This window comes from Mastigoproctus giganteus, chromosome 3 (genome assembly GCF_048544385.1).
Source record: "Mastigoproctus giganteus isolate SK-2022 chromosome 3, ASM4854438v1, whole genome shotgun sequence".
NCBI lineage: Eukaryota > Metazoa > Arthropoda > Arachnida > Uropygi > Thelyphonidae > Mastigoproctus > Mastigoproctus giganteus.
In genome coordinates, this window is record NC_143577.1 from 39,205,428 (window position 1) to 39,225,907 (window position 20,480).

The 20,480-nt window shown below is 36.7% G+C and overlaps 1 protein-coding gene across 4 annotated transcripts in view; it reads right to left on the bottom strand.

Moving 5' to 3' along the window:
- The window catches only part of LOC150087895 (Golgi-associated plant pathogenesis-related protein 1-like), a 39,937-nt gene extending 19,714 nt beyond the window's left edge, over positions 1-20,223 (bottom strand). The window contains exons 1-2 of one of the 4 annotated variants that reach the window (XM_090369251.1): positions 19,952-20,223; positions 9,108-9,325 (exon numbers count right to left, since the gene is read on the bottom strand). In XM_090369251.1, the coding sequence (XP_090225377.1) occupies positions 9,108-9,129 (22 nt within the window). In that variant the 5' untranslated portion in view covers positions 9,130-9,325; positions 19,952-20,223. Of the gene's footprint in view, positions 1-3,343; positions 3,417-3,700; positions 3,737-5,565; positions 5,737-9,107; positions 9,326-19,876; positions 19,897-19,951 lie in introns of those variants that run through there. The other 3 variants (XM_090369252.1, XM_090369254.1, XM_090369255.1) reach the window with 3 other exon arrangements.
- Between the last annotated feature and the right edge of the window lie 257 nt (positions 20,224-20,480).

A 20,480-nucleotide genomic window follows, 5' to 3' on the forward strand; every position in this document is an offset into this window, starting at 1 on the left:
TCTCTGATTTTATAATTATGACTTTTACAATGCTTTTTCCTAGGCGGATTAATGATTGAGCTGCATTTACATGGATTCACCTCCAACACGTTTTTTTTTTTTTTTGTTGGCGATATGATGAATTCCTCGATGGCTTCCTTCAACTGGTCATTGTTGCTGAGTCACTTAAACTACTGGTAGTCAAGAAGAATTTGATGTCACCTGAAAACACTAAGATTTTCACTTTGTAATCATACCGTGTTACGGCTAGAGCACGCTGTAATGCTTAAGTTTATCTCTGAGGAGCTCGTGTGAAACGATGTCAAAGGCACTTCACAATTCATATTTTATATTAAATATCAAATTTGTAATTTAAAATTTCTTTTCCAGTATTTTGAAGCGCAAATATCAAAATATATCGCCTGAAAGGTGGTACTTGTGCATATGTCCATTCCGATATTTCCTGTCAGAGACTTGATAATTTGGAATCTACTCTTTTCGATCTTTTCTGGCTTAAAATCTCTCTACCTCATTGTGTCAAATTCATCTGTTGTCTCTACCGTTCTCTTAACTCAACTAATTACTTTGGACTCTTTGACTTCCTCTTTTTGCAACATGACCTTCTCCAGTCCAACTTTCCTAACAGTGAGGTAATTTTCCTTGGTGATTTTAATGTGCACAACTGCAATAGGCTCCCGTTTTCTAGTCACACCGATCCAGCTGGCCGAGATGCCGAGGCTTTTGCAATTACTAATGACCTTGCACAGATTGTTCATTTACCTACAAGAATACTGGACAATCCTAACCATACAGCCAACACGCTTGATCTTTTTCTCAAAAACAACCCTTCTAAGTACACGGTCGAAGTGAGTGTTCCTTTAGGCACCTCGAATCACAACTTGGTGATTGTCTCTTCTCCAATGGAACCTTTATCTCATGGCTATTCCCAACCTTGTCTTGTTTGGTATTACAAGAATGCAAAATGGGATGAACTGCGATATTTCTTTACTTCTTTTCTTTGGTCGGATTATTGTTTCAAAACTTCTGATGTCAATGTTTTCTCGGATCGTGTCAGTGAAATTATTCTTATAGGAATGGAATCCTTTATTCCACACTCCACTTTAAAATCTCGTCCTTTATTTAAATGTGCTAAGGCTGTTCAAGAGAAGAACATTGCATATCGTAATTGGCTTGTTTCGAGTTCTTCAGTTTAATTTTCTGCCTACACCAAAGCTTGCAAATATTGTAAACCAGTTATTAATCAGTCCAAACTAATTTCGAACAAGCTAAGAGTAGAAAACTTGCTTCTTACCCTAATGGTAGCCGAGCATTCTGATATCTTGCCAAAGCCCATCTCTTTTGCCCATTTCTGCTCCGACCTCTGTCAAAACCAGATGGTTCTGTTGTCACTTCAGCCAAGGATAACGCTGACCTGCTAGCATCGCATTTTTCTTCCAACTCATGTATTAATGACCTTGCTAAACCACTTCCCATCATTCCCAACACGCTCCATTCAATGCCTCCTGTAGTCTTCCGTCAAAAGTATGTCAGAAGAATTTTGACGAATCTTGATGCTAAGAAAGCTCCAGGTCCTGATCGTATTTCTCCACTTGTTCTCAAAACCTGTACTCCTAAACTTATTGCTGTTCTTTCCCGCCTTTTTCCCTTTCTTATTCCAGAGGTGTTTTTATTTCTGCTTGGAATTTTTTTCATATGCAGCCAATTCCTAAAAAGGGTGACAAATCCTCCCATCCAATTATCGTCCCATTGCAATCACTTCTACTGTTTCTAAAGTAATGGAGAAATCAATTAACCGCCAACTCTTAAACTACCTAGAAACCTTCCGTATGATCAACGATCGCCAGTATGGATTCCGTCAGTGCCGATCCACAGGTGATATTCTGGCTTATGTTACCCCTTTATGGACAAATTCAATGGAAAAGTTCGGTGAAACACAAGCAGTTACTCTTGACATGTCAAAGGCTTTCGATTGTGTTTGGCATAAAGGTCTTCTAAACAAGCTTTCATCTTATGGTTTGCCAACTGTTTTTTGTAATTGGTTATCCAGTTTTCTCTCTGATCGCTCACTGAGGGTGATGGTAGATGGCTCTCTGTCTTCTAACTTCTCGACTAATGCTGGTGTCCCCCAAGGTTTAGGTGATGGTAGATGGCTCTCTGTCTTCTAACTTCTCGACTAATGCTGGTGTCCCCCAAGGTTTAGTTCTTTCCCAACTATTTTCCTCTTGTATATTGATGACCTTCTTCCATTGACGGGAAATCCTATCCATAGTTCTGCCAATTATAGCACATTGCATTCCACTTTCCATTTTGAAAAAACCTTGCCCTGTTCAATCAGCTTGAAATTCTCGAATATCCGGTATCATTTCCCTAAATGACGATCTCCAGTGGGGCAAAGACAACTTAGTTGATTTCAATCCTTCTAAAACTCAGTCTTGTCTTATATCTCGCAAAAAGGATTCTTCTGCTTCTATGCTTATCTTTGGTGTAACCCCGATTTCTAGGCAAGTTGATATATCTGTTTTCAGGATTACCCTGATTTCTAATCTCTCTTGGCACAAGCACATTACAAATATTGCTTCTTCTGCATCTAAAAAACTGGGTTTTCTCTTTCGCTCCCGGCGTTACTTTTCTCCCAAACAGCTGTTCACTCTGTATAAATCGCAAATCCAACCTACCATGGAATACTGTTCCCACATCTGGGGTGATGCCCTAAAACCTCTCTCAGACTTCTTGATTCCATTCAGAAGAGGGCAGTTAGATTAATTAATGACTCATCTCTAGCAGAGTTTTTCCCTTCGGTGCTCATAGACGTACTGTTTCTGCTGCATGCGTCTTTTTTACAGATACTTCCATGGGCACCGTTCTTCTGGATTGGGTTCTACAATTCCCGCTCTCTCTTTCAAAACAGTCCGAACACGTCTCGCCACTAGCCAACACCCATTTACTGTCCAACTTCAAACCCACAGAACCAACTTTTCATCTTCCTCATTTATTCATTCAACTGCCGTTTTCTGGAACAACCTTCCTTCATACGTATTTCCTGAAAATTACAATCTACAGAAGTTCAAGTCCAATGTCAACAAATATCTTCTTTCGTCTTCTCAACCTCCAACCCAAGCACGGTACTAAGTACTATAGGTTCTAATACCTCTCGTGTTTGGAGTTTTCATAAAAAAATAAATAAATAATATATAACTATTTCTTCTAGTCAGATAGAAACCGATATTTATAAAAGCAATTAAAACATGAAAGTCTTCTGAACACAAATTTAAAATAATTTCATTCCCTATTAGATTTGGTGATGCTCCACTTCCTAGTGACAATGGAAATAATTTCAATTTACCTTAGTAGAGTTGTAACCAGGTTCGTGGAGACAATGTTATGTTCGGTAAGCTTCTTGGGCGAGATTTTGCAGGCTGGAATAATAACAATAATCATGACAATAGCATAATAATAACAATAATAATAAATGTAAATAATAACAGACCTGGTGGTAAAGAGAAATAAAAAGTTCCACTTTGATCCAGAGGTCCTCAACTTATACTAAAAAATGATGGTCCGCTCGTATCCTCTTTGGTTTGGTATTTCAAACTTCAACTCAACATCTTGAATCGAAATAGGAGAAGGATGGATCGGTATAAAACCTCGATATTGAGGACCTCTGTTCTAAGTGGAAACAAAAACGATAAATCATATTTACCTGCTAGGTAACGAAGAAGGCGTCTGTGGCGATACAATTCACATAAAGATGAAACTGAGTGAAGAATCACTGGTAGAGTAAATTTCATCTCTCCAATGATCCCTGTTTATATAAAATAAGAGATGGTGATGAAACAATTGACCGTTAGTACTTAATAATATATTGATGGCTAAAGAACATTCTCTTGTGTTCCGTGACTATGAAATTTTGGTGTGGACTGGGTTAGTTTGTGGCTAGATGACGTATTTTATTAAGCCTAAAAAGAACCACTTCGCTGATAGCTTCTCAAATTCCTTCCACCTGTCACAATATAACTGAGCAATAGTAACAGCTCATATTATAGCAAGTGGCAGCATCTTTCGGGAACGTGTAGAAACTGGATTTGCCTTCCCAAAACTTATCTGACTAACTTGTATTACTACTTATCTGTCCAAATTCACGTCTGTGGACACTTCTAGTTTCCTTGGAGTGATATTTACACCATAAAGTCCTTATTGGGAATAATGGTGTGTAATAAAACTTTCCATCGACAGGTACAACCCTTAATGAATACTTTTATTAACATACGAGAGTGGATTGTGTCGTAATTTACGTAGTTGTTTTAATCTTCTGAGGGTTCAAAATCCACCAACAAAAGATTCTACGAATCCTGAAGAGAAAAAAAAAGCGCTTCGTTTATAGCTCTTCTTCAAAAGAAGGTCTCTTAGAAAGCGATGAATTTCGATAAAGAAGAAGAAAACAAAATATCGCATAAAGGATATCAATGAAGTATACCCTGAAATCATTATCTTCTCCATGGCTACGAGAAGCAGTAATGGGAAAAGTCAATATCATAAAAATCCTCTTTTCTAAATTGATCTTTCAGATTACACTCTAATGTGTAGAATGTAGTCTGTCTTCAATTTCTTAAAGGATAAGCTAGTACAAGAACATATAATCCCTAAGTTAATAATCCGGAACCATGTCCCCATTGTGGACTTACGTATGATTGGCTTGATGAAACCTTGACCAGTTTTATCCAAAAACTGAAGTCATGGTTTCTATGGATTAGTTATCTATGGATATATTAATTAACGATGGATCTTTTAGACGAAGAAGAAGGCTAATATCCTAGAAAGGAAGTTAATAATTGAGCGTGCAAGGCAATAGTTTCGAGGTGTTCCAAAAAGTCGATCAAGTGTCATACCAAACGTTGACCATCTATTAATAATGATGAAATTACTGAATTTTTGACCGTTATTATGCTATATGCATAATAATGGTCAAAATGTTGAATTCAAACAGTCTTGGATTTCATAATTATTTGAATCCAAAGACGCATGAAAGAGGAGGTCATGCCAGACTTTGTTGAATTGGCCCCAGAGTGACTGATCAGATAATGAATGCAGACACGAAATCTAATAAAACTTCATCAACTAACTCATATTTTGAAACTTATGTTCACACACCTTTTGACATCTCTCGTGAGTTACATCATCACTGAATTGTCCAATACTAAGCTGACGAGATGCCTATAAGCCCAGAAACGGTCTTGTGTAGGTAGGGCAGCACCACATTACTAATAAATAACATACTTCTGTTTTTGAGAAGTGTTATTTATTAGTCATGCAATATAGGGCAACTCGTGGTGATAGCCTCACAATCTGAGAGATCAGTGCCTTTGCATTCGACTTCTGTGCCTTTTTTTCTATCTGTTCTGTATAAAATGGAACTCAAATCCTATTACAACTTATAAAAATAAATAATAACTCTCACAGATTAACATGGTAGAAATTCTAAGTGGCTGAGAATACATTTTGGAGCTGTTACTTAAGAAAATTTGAATTGTAACATTTTTAATTAAGAACAATGCATGCATTTCATACCTTTAATAAGCTTAACTACGAGTATTTCTAATTTCACTTTCTTTCTCAGTCTTTCTTTCACGTTTTATAGAAACCTACAGTTCCACAAATATTTCAAAAGACGTCAGATGAAGAGAAGCTTCATTTTCATGATCTTCCACCATTTTAACATACGCTGATTGTTCGTGCTTTTCCATTGACTTACCATTGACTTAATTAATAATATAATAACCGTGACCCAAAACACAAAGTAGGTCGCAAGACTTTACTTTTCCTCCATAAAACCGTTAGAGTCTAAAAATAGGTATTAATGTTCCACACGCTTTTTCTCTCTTCAGAAAGTTTAAACACCACAATCACGAAATGGCATTTGTCGCCAGCCAAACTGAACCACGTAATGTTGCTGATGCTTCACAGAGGGAGCTGATAACAATGGTACTGGGTGGAACGTAGATGTACGTTGGTATCCAAAGAAACAATGTTAATGGTTTTAGAAGACCTTTCTAATTTAGACGTAGAAATTTAGAATTCTTTGCGTTTCTTTTTCTTGAAAAACAAGATTGAATCCCGGCTCAAATCTGATTGTGCATAAGTAACGCACATAATTATCTTAAACGCATTCTGTGTATTTTTCCATTTATGTCTTTTTTTAAGGAGTATTTTAATTATCAACTCCAATGACTACGTTCAAGGTATTAGTCCCCCCCCCCTTTTTGTAATATCTATTATTACCTCAAGCTAATTAGCGCTTGTGTGCACGAAACCAGCGCGACTGACTACACTGTCGCCTTTATCCATTGCAAAAGTGTTGTCGGCACGAACAGACGCGACGATAAGAAAACTAGGTCAGGAGAGTTTTTATTTATTTATTTCTTTTTTTTCATCTTCTTTCTTTTCTCCCCTCTTTTTTAACAGAAGCGCGAGACAGTTGAAATGTCGTTGGCAACGGAATCAAAAACAAATTACCTGAAAGAGAATGTGGATCATTTTCAAAAATTAACAGCATGCGTAGTTAGCAGGCTTCCTGCAAGTTGTTGTTACAAAATACTCGACATACGATGAATCGATGAATAGGTACGTCCTAAGAAACCTTCTTTACCATTGTGAGTGTAAAGGTGTACCATGGTTCACACCACACCCAGTTGTTACATAACAAATTAAGATCGATTTTCGTTACTGTCGCAGCCTTAAATCTTTTTCTCCCAACGCATCTCCAAAAGCTCTCAAGGTATCTGTAAGCATCCCCACTTTAACATTATAATATGAGTTAACGAAGTGATGTGTTCAAATTGAACGTGCTCGCATTCCAAGCACCCATTAGGGTTTTTGACGCCCCTGATTTAGAGCAAAAATCTTTAGACTTGCTCAAAAATTCTGACCCACTTCTCCTTTGAATGTGCTGGAAGGAGATAAGTTTTAAGTCTTCTTTCTTAAAAGTAGTCTTCTACTTCTTTAAATTCGTTGTTTTAACCATATTCTGATAATTGTAACCCTTTTATGGTGAGTTCAAGGGTTTTTGCCCTCTCATCGATGGTTAGATAGTCAAGATGATTTAACCCACAAATAGGAAAGGTGTAACGTTTAAGTTCAATTATTTTAAATCATAAAGCAAACAGCCTCACCTTACTACTATACAAAAGTAGTATTAACTCAAGATTAAAGTGCCCTCGCATGCAGTGCAGTGGTTATAATCGCAGTCCTCCAACAAAGAGCGTTAAAGACCCGAGTTTGAACCTCAGTTTAAGAATTTCTGCGGGAATTTTTCACAAGGTGGCTGAGTTACTTGGTGAGGTTGAGGTAGGTTTTTCATCTTTGAAACTAGGGGTTTTCGTTCAGCAAACAACTGATGCTTTAGTTCTTAACGTACACTTAACCTATGATCAAAGTGAATATAATGATGATTTATTTGCATACTTATAAGATAATCAAAGAATCCATGTCTAGGTTACTTGGATTATAAGTTATTATCAACCATCTTCTGAAAATCATTTGTATTTTCATTAAGAGGAATCAAAATAACTCTTCGAAGGATTGAGAGCTGTTCATTGTATTCAACTACAAAATTCACTTCATGTGCCAGGCTTCCCCTTGTTTCAAGAGTTGGTTATCCTTAAACTACTCCTCTAAAAAAAAAAAGTGGTGGGTATCCTCAGAAGTGTCCCATAATATTGTAATTTAACCTTAATGTGAATTCAGATGCCATTATTATGCCTTTATTTAGCATATCAATAAGTATCAACGCATATTAACTTTATTACTCATATTTAGTCCAATTCCTTGATATTATTGAAATTTAATAAGCATAAATACGATACATAGCCGATAGGAAATCATCAATACAATTTCACCCATTCCTTGCTCTAACCTTTATCATATCCATCTCCATTTTGCATGAAGCCCAATATGAACAGACCATAATTTAGACAAACTCAAAGAGCAAACTGCATTATGATCCATGGAAGGATTTAAAAGCGATCACTTCCCTATTATGTTAAGTTCTCTTTGTAATGCAAATAAATGATAAATTTGGTGAAGAAACATTTATGAAGTAATCAGAGTCTCGATTATCCGAAATATAATGTACCCAAAGTAATTCGGATTACCGAAAATTATGCTAATATGGAAGGTTCTATTTTTCAGTTCTTTCTTAAATGTATAGAAAGTCGTAAATATTTTTATTTTCAAAAATGATAAGGAAAAGTATACTATTCATAGTATATATTAAGAATTGTTTAGAAGTACTGATACTTTTGTTTCAATAATAATAGGAAACCAATTTTGAAATAATCAAACTTTGCTTTTGCATAAAAAAGCTAAAAAGAAACGTGAGTTAAGACTCACTTGAAAAATTACAAACACTGAAAATTGTACATGTAGAGAATCAGTAAATAAATAAATAATAACCACATCTGCTTTAAGACTGTCACCATTATGTATCCATCTAACTTTGGATATTTCTACTGAGGAAGAACTGGTGACATGTAGCTTGAAACGTATGTAGTATCTGCCTGTTTTATCAGAATAAAATTATAGCTTTCAATCTAGTTTATAGCTTTTTCAGAAGCACGCGCACGAGTCCAGAAGTTAGTAACTTAGATCATTCTCTTTTGGCATTGTTTACACTGACTTACAAAAATATTTGCAGCACTCAATGTACAAAATGGTCGATCGAGCCTTTCATGATAACACATAACAATATCCATTTTTCTTTCTCCATATTTCAGATAAAAGAAAATATTTTAACACAATAAAACGTTTAATAATCCGTCTATTATGTATTCAACTTTCTAAACTTAATAATAAAAACACATGCCCTTTTCAAAACACGAGCCAGATATAAATTTCTAATTAAACATTATAAAGTACGATTTAATTAAATTAAGAAACATTCTAAATTAAAAACCATATGCATATAAAGGCACATCCTGACTTATATAAGAAAGTGTTCAACCTAAGTGCCACAAAATCAAAAGCAAAACCGGCCTTAGTGAGCACGTTCTATTAACCTCTTTTACCTTCCACCTGCCGGTGTAGGGCATTAGAACACGCTACTGTTGACTCACCTGAATCGGGCGAAGAATCCATAGCGATTGCCAGACGTCTGCCGCGACACTAGGTGACGTGAGTCTATCCCAGCCTCACGGGCGCCGGCAGTTGCGGGTAACCTGTATATGTTGCGGCGGTCAGGAGCCAATAGCACCGGAGTCTAGTTGTTCCTTACCCCAGTTGATGGGCTCTTTTGGACTGCAAGGGTTGGCCCAGTGTGCGTGTACTTAAATTCCTGCGAAGATAAACAAACAGCAGTCACTCTTTGGAGTCAATAATTATTTCTACTCTCTTACTCTTTCCACTGATAACAAATATTACTGATGGAATGATGGCGTTTATAAAGGTACACGAGATGTTGTTGTAATCTTTAAAACAAAAACTTCAAGGTTTTTTTCTTTGTTTGTTACACAAAACATCATTCTGCATACGAAATATTACTGGTGTTGACACTTCAACTAGTTCTTGAACTCGGTTGTGTAGCTAAGACGTTTTGCGAAGACAACCCCAACGCCTGCCAACAGAAACAAGTTGATAATTATGTTAAAGTTGGCAAAGACGAATTGTAAAGATGTACGCGAAGAACACTACCGTGAATCATACTCATTATACTGATCATCGCAGCCAAGAACATCAATCGGGTGTTACATATTTCAGAATTCTGTTGTTCTTCAAATAGCATATGGGAAAATGTGAGCGCTACACTACCCACCACGTGGTACTGTGTCGCTTGAATTTCAATAAGTCGGCTGTAGAATCGCGTGAAAGGATCCATAGCGAATATCAGAATCGATTAACTAATTCTAGTAGCTACTCAGAAACGTTGGCTTTTCTAGGAAATTTTAGATGTATCGTTGGTCATAAACATCTATTGTAATAGACTGGATTAAAAACATTTATAGAAAGTTATCGGTATGGAAACAGTGAAATTTAGCTCAGTAAAACTGCTAGTTTTAGATAAACAGCACTCCATCAAAGGAAGAAATATATTTATTTTAAATACGTGTCGCCATTTCAGCTGCTTCAGTGGTATGATCACCTCATTAGAGCGTGCATATATTGGCAAAACATAAAAAATTAACTTTGAGAAAGTGTGGTGATCAAAATTCCTTCTCGGGAAATACGAATCAAGATGAGTTCCCGCATAGACTGTTTTAAAATAGCCAGTGTTGTTATAAAGCGATGAAATATAATTTTGGGGGATGTGGTCTTTATTTGATGGACCACAATACGAAGCAACCCTGTTTGTTGTTTTTGCCAAACTAATTAAAGCTATGAGACCATCTATAAATTCTATCTGTAAACTACATGAATTCTATGGTAAGTGTTTGTCTGCTTTTAACAAGAATATCACAGTGAGGGCGTGGTCCAAACTGAGACCGATTAACTCGGCCACGATGCGAAATCGATAGTCTAGATTTATATAATTTATTTTTGATACTTGTTAATTACTTCTTGGTTTGTTTGATCACTTTACCAACCAGTTCTTTTTTATTTTGATATTAGGTGATCTTTTTTCTAGAATGTAAAATTATATAGTACAATATTTTTTCTGATTTCATTTTTCCAAGTTTGTTTCCCACAACTAATTAATCAATTCTTTTTAATATTGCTAATTTTAAGTCTAACTTATTTTGTTTCCCTAGAACCATAATTTAACAGAGCATCTACAAATAATTACATGTAAATAAAACATTTATATATCAAAAATAAAAAAGAATGTCTGATTTCATTACGTGAGGTTATAGGTTAGTCTGGTCTTGTCAGTTAAAAGTATTAAAGAATAATTCCAGTTATTTAATCTTGGTACCGTTTTCCATGATATCGTAAACGAGGTAATCGTAAGTTAACCTTTTGACTTCGGATTTTATGTAAAAGTTCATGTGACTGACTTTTCATCTTTGAAGTGTAACCTGGATATTTTCTATATGGGCTTACTAATATTATTTTAAATTCTTCATTAATTTATTTATTAGCAATTATCCAGTGTTGAGTTTTGTAGAACTCTGACAACTTCGCCCTCGTGGGTAGCACAGCTGATAGAATCACCATCCTCTCCACACCAGGTGGAAGAGACCTGAGTTCGAGTCCTGTCGATAATCAGAGGAATTTCACAACGTAGTTGAGTTAGTCGGTCTCAGGCGAGGGTGGGATGGTTTTTTCTCTCCCGGAAACTCGGATTTTTCGTCCAGCAAAAAGAAAATTGACCTCAGAACACACGCAATTTACAGATAGTATACATGGAGCAATACGGCCTTAGTTGCTAATGCTCCTAAAACCCCCCTACTACTACTACAACAACCGACAACTTCCTATTATTCTCTGTTTATGTTGTATTTTCTAGTATTACATGAAACTATTAATGTTTGAATGAATGCTAGGTATTCTTTTATCCGAAAAACAGCAATAAATCTACAGTATGTCCATGTCAAAATGCATAGTGTTTGGGGAGAGGGAGCGCCACCAGTGGTTTCCCACAACTGCGCCATAAGTATTCTTGTGAAGTATACGTTACTCTGTAAAAGCCAGACAAAAGTACTGAGTGTGATATGTGAGAAGTATTATGTTGGGTTCTGTTGTTGTGGTCTGGCTTTTGGCCGCAGGACCCCTAATGGGAGTCCACGTTGCCCGTATATACCGCTAGGAGGTGAGCCAGGCTGCCTATTATTCTCTGTCAGGTTCTGCCACCTAATTGCCTGAGCTTTCAGTGACAGGACCTATATAAAGTGGCTACTTGAGGAGAGAGAACCTCATGAGAAACTTGAGGAACTCGTGAGATCCCATTACCTAGCAGGACAGTGCAGCAAGAATGGACATGCTTTACCTACCGCCAGAGCGATAACTCAATATTCCTCAGTCAGTTCGCAGAGCGGTACTAAATATGCTGCACTGGTGTACCCTTACAGCATTTATTCTGCATCCAACCCCATACATACAAATTTTTCCTATTTATCGTATTTGCATCTGTTCTTTTTATCAGCCTTCATTCCTTATTTCCCAAAAAATTACAATTCTACAAAAATTCAAGTATAATATTAACAAGTACGTTCATTCAGTCTTCTCAGCCTTCAACACATGCACGGCACTAAGTACACATTCTGTGAACTTGCTTTCAGAGTTTCTTATAGATCAGTGCCTGAACGTCCAGGAGCATACCTATAACTAGGCGCATGAGGCACTAGCTGGAGGGGGTCCCTCTTGCTGGGAGTTTCTACTTACGATGGACCTTCGAATACGTATTACTAGGGGGGGAGAAGGTGTTCTAATGGCTGCAAATAAATTATTTAATTCAAAGAAATATTTGTTTTAATTGCTATAGCTCTGGCAAATGAATTATTTGTCTATATTTACACAGATATTTATTTGATTCGAATAAATATTTCTGCCACAAAGCTAACAGAAACTATAGATGGAAAACAGACATTTCGAGGAAATAATAGGGGATTGGGGGAAGGGATGTTTCTGAAAGTTTGGCTCTGCTTATAAGGTATTTGAGCTAGACTTCAGTCTTGGTTTTAATGAATAAATACTCCTTTTCTTACCAAGAAGAATACAGACAAACCCATCACGGCGTTATAGCTAGTGGAAGAGAGAAAAAAAATTATACAGAAAATATTTTGGTTGCTCTTTGACCTGAAGTTCTTTGAAATGATAAACGCCAGTGCGAGAAGACCAAGAATAGACCAGGAATGCAGACAAGGCTTATATTCAATGAATGCGTTTAAAATCATCGCTTTTCTTGAATGATTTCTCTGTTGGGTAGATAACAGCTGTTTGAAAATTCCATCTCCATTGGTATGGTATAGACTGTCTCTGAAGACAGTCTATACCATAATGGTGGATCAACTGAAGAGAATTGTTAGGAATTGTCTATCCATCTAGTACATTCTGTTAGGCTTGGATGTAGAGAGATGATTCCTAGCAGTGCTTTAGAACTGATGGATCTTGTGAGATCAGAAGACCGAACTAGTGCTGCAACGAGTTTGGAAAAAGAGTTTAATATTTGCTTCCTTTATTTAGAGATTTAAAGGTTTAATTTTTAGGTTATCATTCAACTAAGTCCTGGAGATTGTAAATGGATATACCATCTTGACCATACGACACCCGAGGGCCCAATCTCAAAGGCTAGAATTTTTTTACAATGCTACATATATCGTTCCATTTCAAATTTAAGCTGTGTACATAAGGATATGATATATGCATCTCTGAACATGTTTTTTAATAACTGATATGTTTAAGATGGAGGCAATTTCCTGCTTGATCTAGCCTTTTGGGTTTTCTGAGAGACAACATATATGATTCTTGTCAATATAATGCCAAAATCTTTGTGGGTGTACAAGTTTACTACATAAATTGATTTTAAAACTTTATTCAAATTATTACATCTCTCAACAAGCCAGTTGATTGGACCCAAACTAGCTCGAATATTGATATAAAAATATTATTAGTTCAAAGCTTGTAAAAGAGTAAATCACGTTATTATGATTTTATATCATTCATATTCTTAATTATGCACAGATTTTCCTGTATGTTTAACCACTGCCAGTATTTTTTGCAGGCAACCTTTAATAAGTTTTTTTAAATTGCATAAATAATCCAAAAGGGTGAAAAAAAGAGTGAAAAGCATTGCATTTCGTGATCGAGATGTTTTAACGAATAATTTGTTAAGTCATCTACGATTAACATTAATTAGGCGTATTATCGTATGGTTAAGAGTCTATTGCCTTCACAATGATTGTCCGTCCGTCCGCAAGTGATAACTCTACTCCCAGTGAACAGATTATCGTGAAATTTTATATTTGGCTTTCTTCAGAACAATTTCTTGAGTCTTCTCCAATTTAATTAAAATCTGGCTAATAGAATTACGGCAATTATTTCTTTATTTCGTACATATCACATCGCCAAGAGGTTCTCAACCTTTTTTGTTGGAAAAACGGTTAATTTAAGAAACGAACCTGGAATGTAATGCACTTAGCACATTACAAAACCTTTTTTTAAATTAACAATACCTGAACAGTCTTTTCACTCTGCTTAATGACTAAAATTTCAAGGCGTTTGTAGAAAACAAAATAGTAACTTGTTCTAAATACATCTCATTGGATTTTAAGGACACATTTTCTTCTTATCAGAGATCCTTAATGTTCATTCCTTATGCCATTTATTTTAAGCTTATTTTACCAGCTGGCTACGGACCATAATACAGTACCAGGATGAAAAATCTATAATACAAAAAAGTAATTTCTTTTACGTGTTCTTCTTCTTAACCTCTTTTTTTTTTTTTGGTTATTAAATTAATAGTGTAAGACCGTGTTTATAATTGATAGTTATCGTTAATTTTAGTATCGATTCAAACGAGAAAAGAATATACTAGAGCGTAAAAAAAAAAAAAATAAACCTGAGGCTGGCCTTTGAAGAGAATGACATCTTAGCCTTCCAGACTGACAATTGCGCATTATTTACCATCTTTTTCTCTTGAACGCCAACAATGCCCGCTACTTCTCTTCACTGTAGGAGACAGGGAAGGGATGCACACGGAAGCATGCGCGCGCAGACAGAAATACTCGCCTTGGCCTTCTCACAGCTGGCAGGAAAGAATACGAGCTGCAAGGGTAAAGACAGGAACCAAAGCCAAGGTAACAAACACCCTTGCAGCAACCTTCGATTTTCTTTCTTTCTTTTTTTTTTTTTTGTTAGACGATTAGTAATGCGTTCTTGCTCTTTCCACTGTATATGGTGTTTTTGCTCGCGATGCAAATGTATGCAGTGTCCCGAGGTTGAGAGGATTTCTAATGCGCTGCTAAAGAGAAGAAAAATGCGCTTCCAATATATTTTGTATAAAATTACATGTAAATGTATACAGTAGACGAACAACGCGTTCAGTTGGATTGTTTATTTATTTTTTTTATAATGGAACAGACCCTTTTAATGGACAAGCAAAATATGCAATTTTGGGATCTTCATTTCAGTAGAGAAATTTGCCTATTTTCTAAGATGAAACCTAACCCATTCGTTGATTTATTCTCTGTTACTGAGCCTGAGCCAGAGAGTTGAAATAAGATGGAGATATTGCATGCGGTATACAACCTGACCACCGAAACATTAGCGCAGTTTACTGTAATGTACAGTCAGCAACCAAAAAATTAGAAACGTTCATTGAAGATCTAGTGGGCCACCTGTTCTGAGAATTACAGACCGTGCACGTCGTGCTATGGATTTCAGTAACTGTCTGAGAGAGTTTGACCCAGATTTGACCATTCTTCCATCAGAATATTTGTTGGCTGCTTGTACTGTGGTTGGTAGAGAACTGGGTAGCCGAACTGCTGTACCAACAGGCATATCTTTAAAATGTTCCTTCAGCCATCCAGTTCAGTTGTTGTACGGTGGATAGTTGCGTTGTCGTCTTGAAAGAATCCATAGTAATCCGAGTAAAAATGAAGCATTCAGGGTGAAGTTGGTTCGATAAGACAGAAAGATATCCATTGGAGATTCGATCTTCTAATGATATTGACTCAGTACCAACAGAACACACCCCACCTGGTGGAGGTGGTTTCATGTGGCAGACATGAGACACTCTGGATGCATGGCTTCATTAGGTCCACTCTATTCTTTCACCCTACCAAGGTGCATAAAAGCGTAAATCGTTATTGGTTAGATCAAATTTATTTTATTTTAATTATCTGTTCACACCAATTGCTTAAGGTTTCTAATTTTCTGGCTAGTGAATGTAGATGAACAATGCCTAGTACTGTAAATGCTAAAAAGTGTGCATTCTCACAATAGTCTAACTTCCTCCACAATGTTTAAAATATTCGCATCAGCTATTTCAGTATTTTCTTGCAGGATAAGCACGTTTTCTTCTTTGTGTGCCTTCATGAAATGCGATTCCATCTTTCAGAGAACGCGCATACAATGCTGACTTTAGGTTTTCTGCTGCCACAGGCTGGTTAATTAGTGCTATGCCCCACAGTTCTACAATTTCCACAAGCACGATATCTGCAGAAAACGCAAAAACTAGTTTTTAAGTAACGTGTAGAGTTTTATTTTTGTTGTTAAAACGACTAATTACGAGTGTCTTTATGGCTTTTATTTATTTTTTGATGGTTTATAAAAATGGACTTCGATCCACTTTTAAACGAAACACTAGTAGTTTTCAAGCAAGAGCCTGCGATTTATAAGATGGTGAAAGATATCCTGGTTCAATACTAACATCAAACTTGCCTTTCATCGCAAGCAGAAAGCCTATACGATAGAAAAGGAGTAATAATGAAGAATACTTCATCACCTATAAAAGGCAAAGAGCTTATTTTTAAGGCGAAAAGAATGGCTCATAGGACACTGATTATTGATAGGATGCGACACTCAAAAAGAATACACGCGTTTTCTCAAGAACATTCTGCAATGGAAGAGAAGACCTTCATGGAATGGTCAAAATTGGTCTTCGAGCAGCTCAATGAGCAGATTAACCAGTGGTCTTTCCAGTGGTAGGGCCCATGCGAAAACCAGTACTCACTAACTTCAATTTTTCCAGAAATCCACTGATCCATCTCATAAAGAAGCTACCGCTAAAGTCAGTAGGTCCGGATGGATTTCCGCTCTTCATTCTGAAACTATGCAGCGTCTACAATGTTGATAATCTGGCGCATATTTTTAATCAAATCATGACCAGCACGTGTCTCCTAGAAATTTGGAACACATACTTTGTGCGCCCAAAATGTAAGTATTGGAATGGACCCAAGGACTTCAAGCCAATTGCCATCAGCTGTGGATTCCTGAAACTCTTTGAGAAGGCCATGTAACCTGCGCTAACAGAACACTGTTTCAACCACAGGCCTCCCCACCTCCATACGATAAACAAAGGCAGGTCTACTAGTACCAACCTTCTTGACACACAAGAATGAAATGATGCTGCTGAAATGTGCGTGCCTCATATTTCAGCAGCATCTCAACGTCACCAGAACGTAGACCTATGCATCAATGTGGCTGCTACGCCAAGAGCTCGCAGGAATACATAACCCTCAGCTTATTATCCGATACGTGCAATGCTGCCTTTATCCCATTCCTTTATATTCCTCCATCATCAGGTCCTCAACGTCCAAAACCAACTTCAACAAATTTCTCGGGTTAGCGTACTGGATTTTTAAATGGCTTAATAAAATAACTGGGAGGCAGAACACTATTTCTAGATCGATGCTCTATTCGAATTTTTAGGCGCTTATTCATATATGCATAAGCGCCTAAAATGAAGCTTCTTATGCCTAATATGGGAGAATTAAAATCCATTTTAATGGAATTTGATTCCATCCAAAAAGGATGGTCAGAAATTACACCTGGGATTACACGATTGGTTTATGTTCGAAAATAAACAAAACTCAATTTGCCAATTGGTTATTAGGGTCTCTGTAGATACAAAAGTTTTGCATTCAGAACTTTTCTCGGAAAAAAATTAACAGTAGTTGGAGAACCTAAGAACAGTTGTGGATAGCTCATTTCAAAGGAGGAGAAATTGTTCTCTGGTACAATGGATGCAATAGATTTCAAAATGGATTTATGGTGCAATGGATTTCAAAGGATGAGAACTTTCCCATCCAGAGGTTCTCTGTGTCCTTTGTAATGGCTTGAGTCTAAAGTGTGCAGGTCTATTCGTAAATGGCTGATTCTTGAAAAGTTGTGCAAAATGGAAACAATAAGATACCTTGTTTAGGGCTTCATTAATTCGCGATGCCATCCGAAACACCAGATGAAAGCCCATTCTTGATAATAAAGGTGTTTGATCGAGACTAGTCACATTTGCTAATGAGTAGAAGGTGGGAGAGAAGAACTTCTCTCCCACCTTCTACTCATTAGCAAATGTGACTAGTCTCGATCAAACACCTTTATTATCAAGAATGGGCTTTCATCTGGTATTTTTATATATCTGAATATTAGCATTATATATATATACATGTATTTTTTTTTAATAGTAATACCAGGACAGAGTGTATATTGCACAGTACACGCGAGATTTATTCCATGTATGCGTTTTAAACCCCTCAAAACTCGCCAAAAGGGAATTAATTAATGAATTAATTAATTAATGAATTAATTACCGAATCAGCACTGGGGATGATGGAGTATTACCATTGATGAGGGAGATTGCTCAATTTACTGCAAGTAGAATATATAATGTCATCGTGATTTTATAAAATTCTTGTATTTCTCGCATTTGCTTGAATTTTTATTGGACAATTTAGCAACTATTTTTTTGGAAGTGTTCCATCTCTGGCTTGTTAGCAGGATGGAAGATGTAATGAATTAAGTCTTTTGTTCGTTAATAATTAATGAAGAAAAAGCTGCTTGCTTTTCTGCTACGAAACTCGTCTTTTTATATTGGGTCTGGTTGCTACGAATTTTCGTTAATTATTTGTTTCCAGTCAGCTTTCTATTACAAAAAGAAAAAATTCTCCTAAAAAGTAACCAAACACAATTTAACATTCAAATACAGTTCGTTTTTTTTTTTTAACTACAACAAGCTCTAAGAAGGTCTAATGCAACCAAAGAATATGCAGTGAGAAAGTAATCCGAAATGATCCATTCAGTCCTCGTTACAAGTTGCAAGGATTGTCTGAATACAGTCATTTGGTCTCCATTGATCAGAAGCAAACTTAGCCCCTATCAGCCACTGTATTGGACACATCTAAAGAGCTTTAGTTACCAAGGTAACGCAAAATCACTTTGATTTGCGCTTCCCAGGTCAAGTTTGCTATCTTAACATCTAATCGAATCCAGTTCAATCGATACTACTTGAAAAACTCTTTCCAATTTCCTCAGTTAGATTCTAACGACAAGTTCAAAGGGATAGGAGAAAGTGATGATTATGGATATTGTGTTTTTTCACTTCTTAACGTGTAGATTATCTTTAGAGAGATGTAAATTTGCTGTTTTGATTTTAATCACTAAATTTAATACATATAAATACACGCATCTGTGTGTATAATCAATTTGAGCAGGTTTCTGGGAGAAATATAAGAATACGGGAAAAATGGCTGACAATACAGGTACATAGATTTATTCCTACAAATATTCTCTGTAAAATCGATGAGTGGATTCAAAAGAAGTTAAAAATGAAAAGGTTAATGTGTTCACAACTTATTTAGGCTCACTGATGATGAAATCACGCCAGCATAATGCAAGAAACACTAAAAATGGAATCGCGTGCAGGTATGGAAAAGAATGCACGCTTCTACTAAGCACCCCAGTGTAATTTCATTTTCATTCATCTTAGCTTGTTTTAGCATGGCTGCGCTAAACATGGGGCATAAAAATTAAATAAAAAACTACAAAGGGAAATATTAATTTGCCAGTTAAAAAGTGTTATGGAATAACCCATTAATAATCTAAAATGCTTTTTTAATCGCTAAATAAAATGGAAATTCTCCAATGTTATGGCGAATTGGTGGTAAGTATTCGTTTGCATTTAAAGATTCGCGACAGAGTATAAATCAAAATGTAAAAAGATATTCACAATTTAGCAGCATGCAAAAATTTAAAGACGTATGAAACAGATCACGCATGATCTGTTCCAGTATGTCCGCCATTTAATTTTAACTGTCTGAATGATCAATATGCCTAACAGTTAAAATTAACGTCACAGAACCCAAACAAGCAAAGGTCGTTGGGGAACAGCAAAAAGAGTTTGACAATTGTGCTCTATGAAAGCGGAGCTAGTACAAGACACTTCCTTTTTACCATTCCTGCGCAGACTCCAAGGCCACATTTATATTACAAGCGTGCAAATAAAACAAACCACCTTATTATCAGTCAAATCTTGTTATACATCTAAACACTGCATATGCGGTCATCACAAAATCATAACAGTTCCTACCAGACATCTTCAGTGGTCCGTGGCTGATCACAGGTAACAAGTGAATCCCAAGAACAAGGGCTGCTACGAAACTGCACAAATTCGCGGTTTTGCTAAGACCTAACTCCAAGATCCCCGCAGCTACGTCGACTTCTGAATGTTACAATAAGACGGTGCGTTTCCCCGGTAACGTACGATTGATGTGGATTTCGAACTAGGGGAGGCCGAAACGTGCGCTACCGCAATACAGCGAAACGGTGGCCAGTAGCCTTCTGGCACGTGCGTTTCGTGGAGCGAGCTTTGAAGCCATCTTTCTTCGATCGTCACGTAACCTCGCACCGAGCGCACTTCCTTTCGAACGCTGCTAACATAACACGACGGTGTCGTTCGCCATGGGATATCGATTTTCCGTAGAAAATGCTGCGTTCCAGAAACCCTCCCCTCTTTGGTACTTTAATTTGTCAGCGTTGTTTAGGGGGTTTAATGATAGCCGTAAATGGTTATTTTCTTCCACAGTTTTTTTCAGGTGCTGTACAAGAAACGACCATTG